General features: G+C 40.7%; 2 protein-coding genes across 2 annotated transcripts in view; one reads left to right on the top strand and one right to left on the bottom strand.

Annotated features, from left to right (window-relative positions):
* The window catches only part of PORCN (porcupine O-acyltransferase), a 54,726-nt gene that overhangs the window by 3,746 nt on the left and 38,028 nt on the right, over positions 1-12,952 (top strand). The gene's annotated exons all lie outside the window — the stretch shown is intronic.
* Positions 2,478-10,973, bottom strand: LOC120306626 (3-beta-hydroxysteroid-Delta(8),Delta(7)-isomerase-like). The gene is made up of 5 exons (XM_039340217.1): positions 10,820-10,973; positions 7,829-8,214; positions 5,454-5,490; positions 3,850-3,980; positions 2,478-3,660 (listed from the first exon to the last, which is right to left on the bottom strand). Exons 2-5 carry the CDS (start codon positions 8,142-8,144, stop codon positions 3,449-3,451), a joined length of 696 nt encoding a protein of 231 aa, XP_039196151.1. The 5' UTR covers positions 8,145-8,214; positions 10,820-10,973; the 3' UTR covers positions 2,478-3,448.

The following is a 12,952-nucleotide window of genomic DNA, read 5'->3' as shown; positions in this document are numbered from 1 at the left end:
GGGGGGGGGAGAGGAATGCTGCTCAGGTTTCTCGGAGGCATCTAAAGGGCCATTGGGAAAACACTTGCTTACGAGGCAAGGCATTAGCGATCTACCTGGATGCTAATTACACACCGCGGTCATTTTATGCCATTATCATCCGGGTCACGACAAAGTTCTGTGCCAGTGACTGTCGACTGGATTGGGCAGAGATGCAAATTCAAAGCCAGGGATAGAAAAAGACGAGAATGCTGGAAGGTTTATTGTTAGTTTGGGTTATGACATATGGCGGAAGTATACAGCATTGTATTAAACTTTAATAACTAAAGGGAAACACTCCTTTTAACCAAGCATGGCTCTTAAGGCAAACCAGGGTCACGGGGAGGGAAGAGGGACAGTTTATGTTTCCAGGGCATCACAATCATATGGTAATGAGATATTTACTAAGCTAAGCTTCCCCCCCCCTACTGATGTCACTATGCCGAGATTATGATGTCCTCACAAGTAGCAGCCATGATATTGCATTTGTTTTTTCCGCTACAAGACTTTGCCTAAATCAAGAAGTGAGGAACTATGGCTCCTTCATGACTTGTGGACTTCAACTCCCAGCATGGCTGGTCCAGGAATTCTGGGAGTTGAAGTCCACAAGTCATAAAGGAGCCATAGTTCCCCACCCCTGACCTAACTGGTCATAAGTTTGCTTTTGAGAGGCACTCTCCAGCCTGGTGCCCTCCAAATCTTTGAGATCATGAATGGCTGTGTATTCTTGGAATTGAAGGGTCCACAAATCTGGATGGGGAAGAATGGCAAACAGGCTGTTTACAAATGATAAATAACATGCCTGGCCTTCAGTATAGCACATTTATCTATACCTAAGAACATGGGCCAAACCACAGTAGTACAAATTTGCAGAATTGTTTAAACAGTAACCAAAAGTGTGTCTGAATTGGATACCACACATACAGCAATCCTTCCCAACCATTCTTGATTACTGACACAGAATATAGAAACTTTGTGGAATAGCAAAACTATGACACATTTTAATAATTTTAGTTGGGATTTAATAAGTCAAAATAAGAGTGGCATGCAAAATTAAAAATGGGGGGAGGGGGAAGCACGTACACACACTCCAAGAAAATTGACGTGTATCTACTTGTCAATCTTGGTTGCTTTGATGGCTTGTTTTTTGGGGGAAGGAGGGGAACCTTCAGAAAGAAAATGAAATTTCTCACTTCACTGCACTTTTTTTTAATGTGCTATCAAGGAGAGGCAAAGCCACTGCTTAGTCAGAATTGGAGCCTGTTCCTCCCCATCCAGCCTCCATCCTCCAGTCACTAGGTCAGCTTCAAAACAGCACCCCCTACCTAGCTAGTATTAATGATACTGCACCATGTGCTGTAGAATGACCTTACCCAGCAATTTTATGTGGATGTTAAAGGAAGGAAGGAAAAATCTGAGGCATCCCACATCAGTTATAAAGCTCATAAATTAGCTGATATGGCCAAGTGACTCCTGAGAAGTATGCTTGTTGTACCAAGGCATTCAGCCGTATATAAAAATAAGTTTGGGCTCATTCTTTCCTTTTCCAAAACGAACAATTAATTTAGAAAGCGTGAAATTTTTCATTTTTTCATTTTTATTGGCCTTATCACATTGTCAATGTTCTTTTTCAGAAGCAGGATGGAGACAGTTGTAAAAACCCAAGGTTTTTACTTAAGCTTTGTTGTCCTGTACATATATATTACATTTTCAGAAAGGGAATACACTTCACAGGCTCTTGATTATTACAATAACCTCTATTCTGCCTATGTTACAGACTCAGATTCTATAAATTAGTCTTCTAATACTTTCAGTGTCTACACTGTTGCCTTCTGTTCTAACAGCGCCAACAAGTGTAACACAAGACAACCCTGGAATATAGTCAGGACAACCCCTAAATTTAATACTTTACACAGTTCAACTCCAGAGAAAAAGAGATTTCCTAATTGGTCTATTGTGCCCACTATATTGATGGTCCTCTTTCACAAGAAATTATGAAAGTTCTTGATGATGAAACTTTACAGTTAAAATCACCCCCTAGTACAGTGGTTCTCAACCTGTGGGTCGGGACCCCATTTGGGGTCAAACGACCATTTCAGGGGGTCGCCAAACAACGCAGTCCGCCATTTTTTTCCCCCTAACTGTGCTACTCCCTTTTATTCTATTGGCTTTTGAAAGCTAATAGAATAGACTCTCTTTCAAAAGCCAATAGGAATTGTCCAGGCTGTCTCTGCCCTGCTGAGCCCACCAAAAGTCCCATTCTGCAAACAGTGCTGCACCAGTTGAGTAGTCCTCCACGTACAACTGGTTGAGTAGTCCTCCACTTACGACCAGTTGGGGGTCGCAGCATTAAAAAGGTTAAGAACCACTGCTCTAGTATTATAGTCTGATTACATTTTAAACAACTCAGAGGAAACAAAATATTCTATCCATTTAGAGAGAAAATTCCATCACAATTATTTGTTTTCTCTGAAGCCTCAGCCAACCCATACAACACGGAGATTGTTTATTAAAATGTCACACCTCAGTTTACAAATAAGAGAGTTTAGTGCTGTGCAGAGGGCATTCAAGGGAATGGAACTTGGGATACAGTGATAAATTGGGACATTAGAAAATAGTTGCCCATAAAGCAAGAGATCTGTCTCCTTATATACAAATCTTTACAGTACGTTTTTTTTTTGCTGCAGATATACAATCCCAAAGCAATTGAAAAAATAACTGAAGAAAAAAGAAAAGAAAGGAAAAGAAAGCTATCAATAAAATGAGTGGTGATATAAAAGTATTTACTATTCTGCATAGTTCAGATATGGACATATGATAGGTTCCTCTTTGTGCTACCTCAAAGTATTTATAATTCTTGAGCGACAGCTGTCAGATACTATTTCCCAGTTTAAGCCATTCACTGACTAATTATACATGGGAACAAAAAGAATCTTCAAGGCAAGTAGCTTTATGTGGACAGAAGCAAGTTGCCAGCCCCTCTAACGCTACCTTCTACTTGATCTGAGAATAAGACTAAATGTTTCCCGCAGAGTCTCTATACTTCAATGTATTGAACTCTAGATGTGGGGCCCTCCTTGCAGGCTTAAGTGATCATAGCTGCAGGTATCAAGAGAAACAAAGCTATATGGTCCACAGCAGGGCTCAGTTCAATACTGACTAGTATTAGCTGAGTCACTTGATCCTAATAACATTTGTTTAGAAATAAAATCTCCCGATTTAAAAAAAAAACCTTCATGAAGATAAAACTGCAGTCTTAATTTTAAGCTCATAGCTTAAGAGCTATGAATATTTAAAGAAGAGAATAACCACCATCAAACAGAGAGAAACCACAGGAAATATCTAAACAAGTGCAGAGGAACAGGAAGAGTACAAGATCAACCTCTGAATGGCTGGAAGTACCATCCAATATGACCTCCTGTGCAAAACATCAATGTTTCTTGACCTTGTTGGCATCCATTACTCTCTGGCAACCACTGAGGTGCTTCCAGGCATCCCAGATGAGAATAGAGGGAATGATAATCCACAGACCATTCAGAAAGACAAAGTAAAACCAGAAGTAGGTAGGGTGCCACTTCTCACTATGGCAAAAGCCATCATGGTATTCAGTGTAGAAGTATAGAATATCACCATATAGTTGACCTATGGTTAGAGATAGACAACATGGCTGGTTAAAGTAGGAAGAAAAGATCAAAAGTGGACAAGCCAAAAAAGAAATGCAGTCAGGTGTATGGAACATTAACCAAGAATAAAAATATTAAATTAATTGCTTTTGAAAGATTGCATTAACATTTATATATCCTGACATACCTGCCTATCTTGCATACCTACCTAGAGACACCACTAGCTGCAGCACGTATCGATGGGACTGGCGTGAAAGAAATGCGACTGCAGTCCAAAGACTGAGGGGACCCCAAAAACAGGAAGTGATGGTTTCCACGCAAACTATGAAACTACTTGACCTGCAATACAAAAATGAAATGAATGTCACCTTGAGGTCCCAAAACTTCCCAAGTTTCTTACAGTTCACTACATTCAAACTGATCATAGATAGATGACAGACAGACAGAGTTCTGTCCCAGCCTATGTCCATCCTTGTTACTTCACAGGACAACCCCTCTTTTAACAGTAGGCTGGGAAAACCAACCCTTTTTATTTGATTTACAGTTCAGATAATTTTCCCTCAAAACAAAAACAGAATACTTTTCCAACCAATAATTGGTTCAAAATCAAAACAGCAGGAGTTACACAAGAAATAATTCACGGGTAAAACAAACAGACCATGATTCCTTGACAGTGCAGTTCTTTGCAAATGGTTGCCTCCAGCAACCAGCCCTGCCCACACATTCCCTTTTTGTTGTGTAGCCCCCAAAGCGTGGTTTCTCACTGCTTCCTCCTCCTCCTCCTCCCTACGTTTATCTCTGAGTTCTTCCAGGTGTGCTTCCTCTGAGTCTAACTCATCCTCCCACCACACCTGGCTTTCAGTTTAATCACATGGAGGAGCCAGGTTCTTCCTCACTTCCTAAGTCTTGTAACTCATCAGAGCCCTCCTCCAACTCTGATGGCTCCCCTGGCCTTCCTCCTCCTCTTCTGATTCCCCCGACTCAGCTGCTGGGATCACAGGCTGGCAGGGAATCACAACAGACAGATACCAATTTAGGAAAATGTTTCATTTTATTTGATGAAGTAGAAAATGGAATGCACCTCATTCAAAGCCATGAATAAATGCTTACAAACTATACTCTTCTTGGGCTAAACCAATTAAATGTCATCCCGGTTTCCCTCATCCATGAAAATTCACAAAGATAATAAAACCATCTCAGGCCAAACTGCAGAATTTGATGCAAGTGAGGAGAGTGAACTGTGCAAGTTCTTTCCATTCAAGCCTTGCTCATTTTATTTTCCCAAGCTCAATTACTATGGCTGAGGGGAAAAGAGAAAAAAAAATGAATTAAAAATAAATGGGGAAAAGTAGAATTTAGCCATCCCTTGCAGATAAAATACTCATGTTCATCAACCAGATTTTCCATTGAGCTTGGGGAACCCCACTGATAATACTCATCTCAAAAGTTCATAAATATGAAATTGGAAAACATATCATTCCCCAATATGCTCTTTTAAGGTATGAATAGAATTCAATGGGATTTTTTTTCTAAAATAATTTAGAAATATAAAAGATTAGGATCCTTAAAAAGAAATGCAGGAATTCTTTTAATTTTGTTATACTCACCCTATTAAAAAGTTGTCTTGGCAACAGAAAATATATTAAGAGAACTCATGCAAAAGTTTGAACATCTCAGCTATATTTATGTTTGCATTATGTCAAATCATCCCTTCCCTATCCCCGTACTCAGACCAGGTACTTGTGTTCAAAATTGCTGGATCTTTGCAGAAATATCCAGACCTTTGCCTGTCATTTCAAAGTTAACACTTACATCATATATCTGCTGTCACCTTTGCCATATTCCTTCCCTGGAAGATATAAAGAAAAATCAGTAGAAGAAATCCATGGGAACAGCAATAGAGAGAGTTTGTGAATTTCCCTGTATTAAGAAACATACATTTTCACTTCTCGCAGTTTCAATAATACTAGAAGGAATCAAATACTCTTAAATTCAGATGTAGTTGTCGAATCTGAAGGTTTTAGTATGTTGTATGTGTGCCCCATTCATTATGGCTTATTCAGCAAACCATGGCAAAGCCAGATGTGCAAAGTGAATTATTGTGACTAATATAAAACGTAATTTTTCTAATCTGATTTCTGCTTCCCTTCTTGTTACAATTTCAAAGCATAGCATTATAGCTATATGTTTTTTACCTAGACATTTGTAAGGATTAAGTGATTTAATACTGCAGATTCTGTACTGCTTGTTCAAAATCCCAGGAGCTGTTATGGGTAATGATGATCTTTCAGCTGACATACTATTATCACTTCTGCAAAAAATGCAGATTTCTAGGTATATATATTAATATAAATATATAAACCAACTTGTCCATTTTGAAAACTTTCAGGTATGCTGGATTTCATTTCTCATTTTCTTTCACATATGTGGAAAGCATTAGGTTGAAGATGCTCCATGGATTAATCTCAACAAATAGTAACCTGTCTTCAATCAAACTTATTTTATCTACAAAAGATACTGTTACATCTTGTTGTTGATATACATGCTATATCTAATTGGACCATGTTCTATGTGAAGGCTAATTCAGGAGTTTGGGAAGAAAAAGGAAATAATTAGGGAACAGATTGGTTAAAGTGCTGGTCTAGAAAGCAGGAGACTGTGAGTGACTTTAGGCCTGTTAGTCTGTCAGGCTGAACCACTTCACACATACTTCTTTTGTGGAGTATTAGATATGGAGAATGGAGTATTAGATATGTTCACTGCCTTGAGTTGACACATACAGTGAGGCGAATTTTAAAAAATGTAATAATACAGATACAAAATGAGCTGAGCCATATGGCAAACATCTTCCAGCCACTGAGGGAAATACAGAGGGTTACATCTGCAAAATATTAGTATCCTCTTACATATTTCAATTCAAGATGAGTTTTTTCCCCCAGGGCTCACTTTAATGCTCTCCATCAAGCCAACCTGGAGGTTGCAGCACCTTATGTCAAATGCATTTTCTCAGCATCATGGTGCAGATGTAGAGAGCAGCCAGGAACCACAGGGGAAAATGCATTGCTCTAAAGTAGTCTCTTTTCACATTCCATTCCATTATACCCCACAGCCCTAGCATGCAACACAGGTTCCCTAAGGATAATTATATGTGGAAATCTATTTGCGGCCTTATTTCAGTATTCACATCATATCAAGTTCCTATATGTGGAACTTTTCTTATGAACTATTAAGAATCAATAGCTCTACATGCACAAAAAAATAGACAGAGCTCTATATGGAGAGCATAGCAGAAGCATTAAACTATTCGTGTTATAACAGCTGAACCCAGTTTTATCTGCACATTTTATATTTTCCTTACTCTTATTGTACAATTGTAATAGGTGCCTTTCAAAGGTACAGTCAAAAAGCTGCCTGCAGATACAAAAACCAATCAATCTGCAGAATTTTGAAATCTATTTCTGGAGTGATTGCAGGATAGTGCTATCTCAAAAATAACCACATACAGACAAGTAGTCCTCATTTAATGTCCACTTGTTCACTGGCTGTTTGAAGTTACAACAGTGCTGAAGAACTCGCAACTGTCCTTGTAGTTGTGGCCATCACAGCAGCCCTATCGTCAGGCTAATGTGGGTCAGATACTTCAAACTGGCTTGCAATTATATCACAGCATCTTGCTATCATGTGACTGAGGGATGCCACAACCATTCAGGATTCATCTAAAGATGGCAACTGGGACTGCAGGAATTGTTAATAAGTCAGGGGTCTTCAAACTTGGCCCTTTTATGACTCGTGGATCTCAACTCAGAATTCCTCAGCCAGCGTACTTGGCTGAGGAATTCTGGGAGTTGAAGTCCACAAGTCATAAAAGGGCCAAGTTTGAAGACCCCTGTTATAAGTTGTTGTGGTCATGTGACAATGAATTATGGCCACATCAGTTACACTGAATTTGCTGGTCCAAGTTACTGTTGGTAAGCAAAGACTGTCTACACAAGTGTCACTATCACATATTTGTGTTCTGAAGTCTGATTCAAGTATACAATAGAAGGATTGACCAATGTGTCATTTGCTCCATTTATGCCTCCTGCAGATCCTCCTGCCACACTCCACTTTCCCCCCCATGTTAATCTCCTGCATCAATTTTCCCCCCCAAAATCAAGAGACAGAAACCAGATAGACACACATCTTACAGAGCTGCGAGAGAAAGGATTGATCTCCTGGGATTTCCATATAGTAAAGGCTAAACCAGCCTTCGATGACACCATGAATAAAAGCACAGATGGTAAACCAGCAAATGATCAAGGTGCGCCAAGTTCCAAAAGGGCCCCATGTCTTGCTTCGCCAACCTGCTACAAAACAAGTCAATAGCAAGAGAATTCCTGAAATAGAAAATATGAATGTCAAGAGCTGCCATAAGGGTCGGTCATTTGGGATGTAATTTTGGAGTTCTAAATTCCGAGGCCAGTATGGGTGGTGGACAACATCAGGTTTTGCTTCCGGAACCATACTGGGTTGAGAAAGTGTGAGTTGAGCCAGTGAAAAAGGCAAGGGCTTCTTCTGGTAGAAAATGACCCACCTGCATTAAATACAGAGAACTAGTTAAGCACAATGTATGATCAGATTCTTTCAGTTTGACAGCTGAAAAAATAGAAACAGAACTTATCTTAAAATCTGAACATACAAATACACATATATACATATGTTGCATGTGTGTGTGTGTATATATATATGTATGTATATACACATATACTTATATATATATATACATATACATACATATACTTTGATAATATCCGTAAAAATACGACTCCCGGGCATAATTATGAATAAAATAAATAATATGCAATCACCAGGAGAGTTTAAGTAAGAAAAATACTTTACTAAAAGCTGCCAAGCTTTCGTTGGGAACTCCCAACATTGTCAGGGCTAAAAAGCCAGTTTAACAAGAATGACTTAAATAGGTTTGGCTGACATCTGCACCTGGCTCCTAGACCGCGTCACTGGCCCCAGCCAGTCAATTAATGTTCCGGATGTTTCTTTGGTGTTACATTCTCTTCTGTCGTTCCTTCGGATCTTCCTACCTGCCCCTTTGTTATTAATTTTTAAGTCTATTGACACCCTCGTATCCTCCTCCCCTTCGGTGATATTTACTCCCATCACATCCTTCTTTCTGCTACGGATTTCAGGGGCATTCGATTCAGTGTTAATCCTCATTCCGTTAGGGCTCCAGGTACTTTTCACCTCCTTTGATTGTGGGTCAATGTTTTCTTCCTGTTCTGTATTCCCCTCTCCCTTGACCATATGAGTATCACTTATCCGGGCATTGTGCATTCCGGTGCTTGTTTCCACCCCCCACCATAGCGTTCTCTACATCAACCGTTCTCTCTACACACACACACACACACACACACACACACACACATATACACAAACCAGTTTGATTGATTACACCTTGGCATTTTTAACTGCTATACTGCAGTTATACGTTTTACAATCTCTTTTGCCTTGCAGCCCCCCAACTACGGGCGTTAAGCAGGCTCAAGTCGCAACTGCGAAACATTTACAAATCCAAATTTCTTTTTCTGACAAAGAGTTAAAGAATTAAATTGGGAGACTAAGATGGCCATTTCGAACTCATTCTGCCCTCTTCAGTTAACCACACCCTTTATGGGATTCGAACCTGGGCAGTTTACATACCAGGCAGTGATTTAACCACCAAGCCACAAGCTTTCTCCCCTCTTTGCCAGCTGAGTCAAGGGAGTATATACAGGAAGTTTTTCAGACAAACCGGTTTGATTGACTACACCTTGGCATTTTTAACTGCTATACTGCAGTTACACTTTTTACAATCTCTTTAACTCTTTGTCAGAAAAAAAAAATTGGATTTGTAAATGTTTCGCAATTGCAACTTGAGCCTGCTTAACGCCCCTAATTGGGGGGCTGCAAGGCAAAAGAGATTGTTAAAAAGTATATAAATTTTTTTTCTGGTCTGACCAGAAAGAAAAAAACTTTCTATATATTCCCTTGGCTCTGCTGACAAAAGAGGGGAGGAGAGCTGGTGGCCTGGAGGTTAATACAACTGCCTAGTATGCAGGCTGCCCAGGTTCGAATCCCGAAAAGGGTATGGCTAGCTGATGAGAGCAAAATGAGCTTGAAATGGCCATCCTAGTCTCCCATTTAACTCTTTAACTCTTTGTCAACAAAAAAAGAAATTCGAATATACATATATACAAATATAATATACATATATATATATATATATATATATATATATATATATATATATACATATATAATATACATATATATATATATCCAACAGTCATAGCATAGTCTTAAGCTTTTAAATTGTCTCTGTGCAACAAAAACTTGCCTGTCACTGGTTTTAAATACATTTCCATTACACAATACAGCTCCTCCTTTCACAGAAATCATTCCAATAGATGAGTTGATTTCAAAGATCCCAGAAGGAGCATGTTCCTTCAGGAAGCAAAAAATTGGCTCCAAGCAGTGTGTTCGCAAGTCTACCATTCTACAATGCCACAGTTCAGCTCAGAGGGTTACCTACTTTCCATCTTCTAAAGAACTTCAAAGCAATACCTCCCAATATTCAGTGCCATCCATGCATCCAAAGTGGACATTTTATGAGTCTTCATAACTTTTTTTTTTAGAATTGAGAGCAATCTGCTTATTAATAGACATTTACAGCAACATTACTCAGTCGCTGTTAGAACTTAATAGCTTACTAAATAATTATTTTTGTTACATCCTTTATTAGATGACAACCTTACCTCCCCCCCCCCCGAATTATCCTTCGGTTTCAATTTGAGACAAGAAAGTCTTTTTCACGACTTTTTTTGCCTTCGCTTTCTCCGTTCTGAGATTTAGAAACTCAAACTGCACCCATCATTCCAACTACGGAGGAGAGCCCTGAATTTTGGACTCAAAAGCAAATCAGGAGAATGGTCTTAGCAGGACCTTGTGCAAAAAACCCCTTAATACCACGGGCTGTAATGAGGCACTCTGTAAATACAGTATATAAAGGATTTGTGCCCCTAAACACAACATCTATCCCGTATAATCCTTGACCATAAGAGAAACACTACAAAATCTATAAATCAACCAGGAAATCTTATACGCAGGTCAGTTTTTCAGATAACAAAAATTTTCTCAAACCTTACCCAACCTAGCTCGCAAAACTTCTGCACCAAACGCTTCTCGTCGGTTCCCTAAACCCATCCAATAAATCCAGAAGCACCATCGGCAGGTATGGTAGCAGACAGTTAAACCAGCCAATCAGCGCCTGCTATGATAAAGACAGAGTTCTTATAGGGTTGTTTTTTTTTTTTTTTTTGCTTTACCCGCGCAACTAATCGGAATGTAGGCTCTGACATCATACAGTATTCTGGCAAACCGATTGGTGGAAGGTGGCTGAGGCGACGTGGGTTCATAGATGATCTTCACCGCCTTCTGGCGTCGTTTTTCTCGTCAGTTGTGTAACGTTTACTTACTAATCTAACAAACCTATATAGTCGCCCACCTACTCAAGGAATTATAACTCACAGTTCAAGTAGCCATGGTTTATTGAATAAACTACCATGGCTGGTGCACGATAAACTTTTCACCCGCTTTCATTCACACAACGCGCTGAAGCACAACAAATTTTCTTCAACGTGCACAAACATTGTGTCTAAATAAACCATTGTTTAGCATTTGTGCCTCCAACAAGCGTGATAAAAACTGCAGTTATCCAGGTCGTGGATGTTTTCTGAGCGCTTCCGATCGGGCTGTACTACCTGCCAATAAAAGGTGATGCGCTGGAGACTGGAGTCCTTCTACTTCACAGCATTCTGGCTGCACTGCATGTGGACGAGTGGCACGAAATTGCAGGCTAAGAGGGTTAGAGAGGCTGGAAACAAAGTCGCCTTAAAGGTGACAAATTCAGCCTTACAGAAAATAATTGCTTCCTCACATACTGGGGAAAACGGAAAATAGATTATCAGAGTGCCTATAATGAGATGTTCCTGCTGTAGCTTCTGCAATAAATATGTTGAAAGCACACCTCACTGGCTATATTAATTGAAATGCAGAGACCTCTTATAGTTCAGTTCTATTATCATAACCACAGGTAATAGTGCAAGCTGTTGTACTTCCTAACTCTCCCCTCTCCCCCAGCTATCACATCAAAGAACCCAGCCATCTTTTACACCAGCGGTTCTCAACCTGTGGGTTGCGACCCCATTTGGGGTCGAACGATCATTTTATGGGGGTCGCCAAACAACGCGATCCACCATTTTTTTCTGAGCTGGCAGCACCGCGCATGCGCGCCGCACATGGGGGGCACCGCGCATGTGTGCCGCACATGGGGGTGCTGCGCATGCGTATCGTGCATGCGCGCCGCACATGGGGCAGCGTCACGCATGCGCACTGCGCGTGGGGCCGTCGCCGCGCATGCGCACCACGCATGGGGGCGGCATCACGCATGCGTGGCGCACATGGGGGCGGCGTCACGCATGCACGGCGCGTCCTTATGACCAGGGTCGCAGTATAAAAAGGTTGAGAACCACTGTTTTACACAGTTGTAATCCTTAGAGCAGTGGTTCTCAACCTTCCTAATGCCGCGACCCTTTAATACAGTTCCTCATGTTGTGGTGACCCCTAACCCCCCATCCAGCTGGCTGGGGGGTGGGTATCAAAAACTTAACCAAAAAAAAGAGGAAAAAAATGGGAAAGTATAGGTAGTCCTCGACTTACAACAATTTGCTTAGTGACTGTTTGAAGTTACAACAGCACTGAAAAAGCGAATTATGATCATTTTTCACACTTATGATTGTTGCAGCATCCCCAGGGCCATGTGATTTACATTCAGATGCTTGACAACTGATTCATACTTATGACATTCACAGTGTCCCAGGGTCACGTGATCAATGGCCAGGGGGCATGCCCAGCTGATCACTCAGGTTGCAGAGTGCCTGGGATGGGACTGGGGTGGGTGCCTGCCTTCCTTCCCTCCCTTCTCTCCTCTTGTCCCTTCCTTCCTTCTTTTCTTCCTTACCTTCATCTCTTTCTTAGTCTCTTCCTCCTTCCCTCCCTCTCCCATTGTCCCTTTTTTCTTTTCTTCCTTTCCTTTACCTCCTTCTTAGTCTCTTCCTCCTTCCCTCCCTCTCTCCCATTGTCCCTTCCTTCCTTCCTTCCTTCTTTCCTTCCTTTCGTTCACTTCCCTTAGTGTCTTCCTCCTTCTCTTCCTCTTTCCCATTGTCCCTTCCTTCTTCCTTTCCTTCCCCTCCCTCTTAGTCCCTTCCTTCCTTCCTTCC

Source organism: Crotalus tigris, unplaced genomic scaffold (assembly GCF_016545835.1).
Source record: "Crotalus tigris isolate CLP2741 ecotype Arizona unplaced genomic scaffold, ASM1654583v1 scf7180000017742.2353718, whole genome shotgun sequence".
NCBI classification, from domain to species: Eukaryota; Metazoa; Chordata; class Lepidosauria; order Squamata; family Viperidae; genus Crotalus; species Crotalus tigris.
Note: the sequence above shows the minus strand (reverse complement) of the source record. Positions and strands in the feature narration are given on the sequence as shown.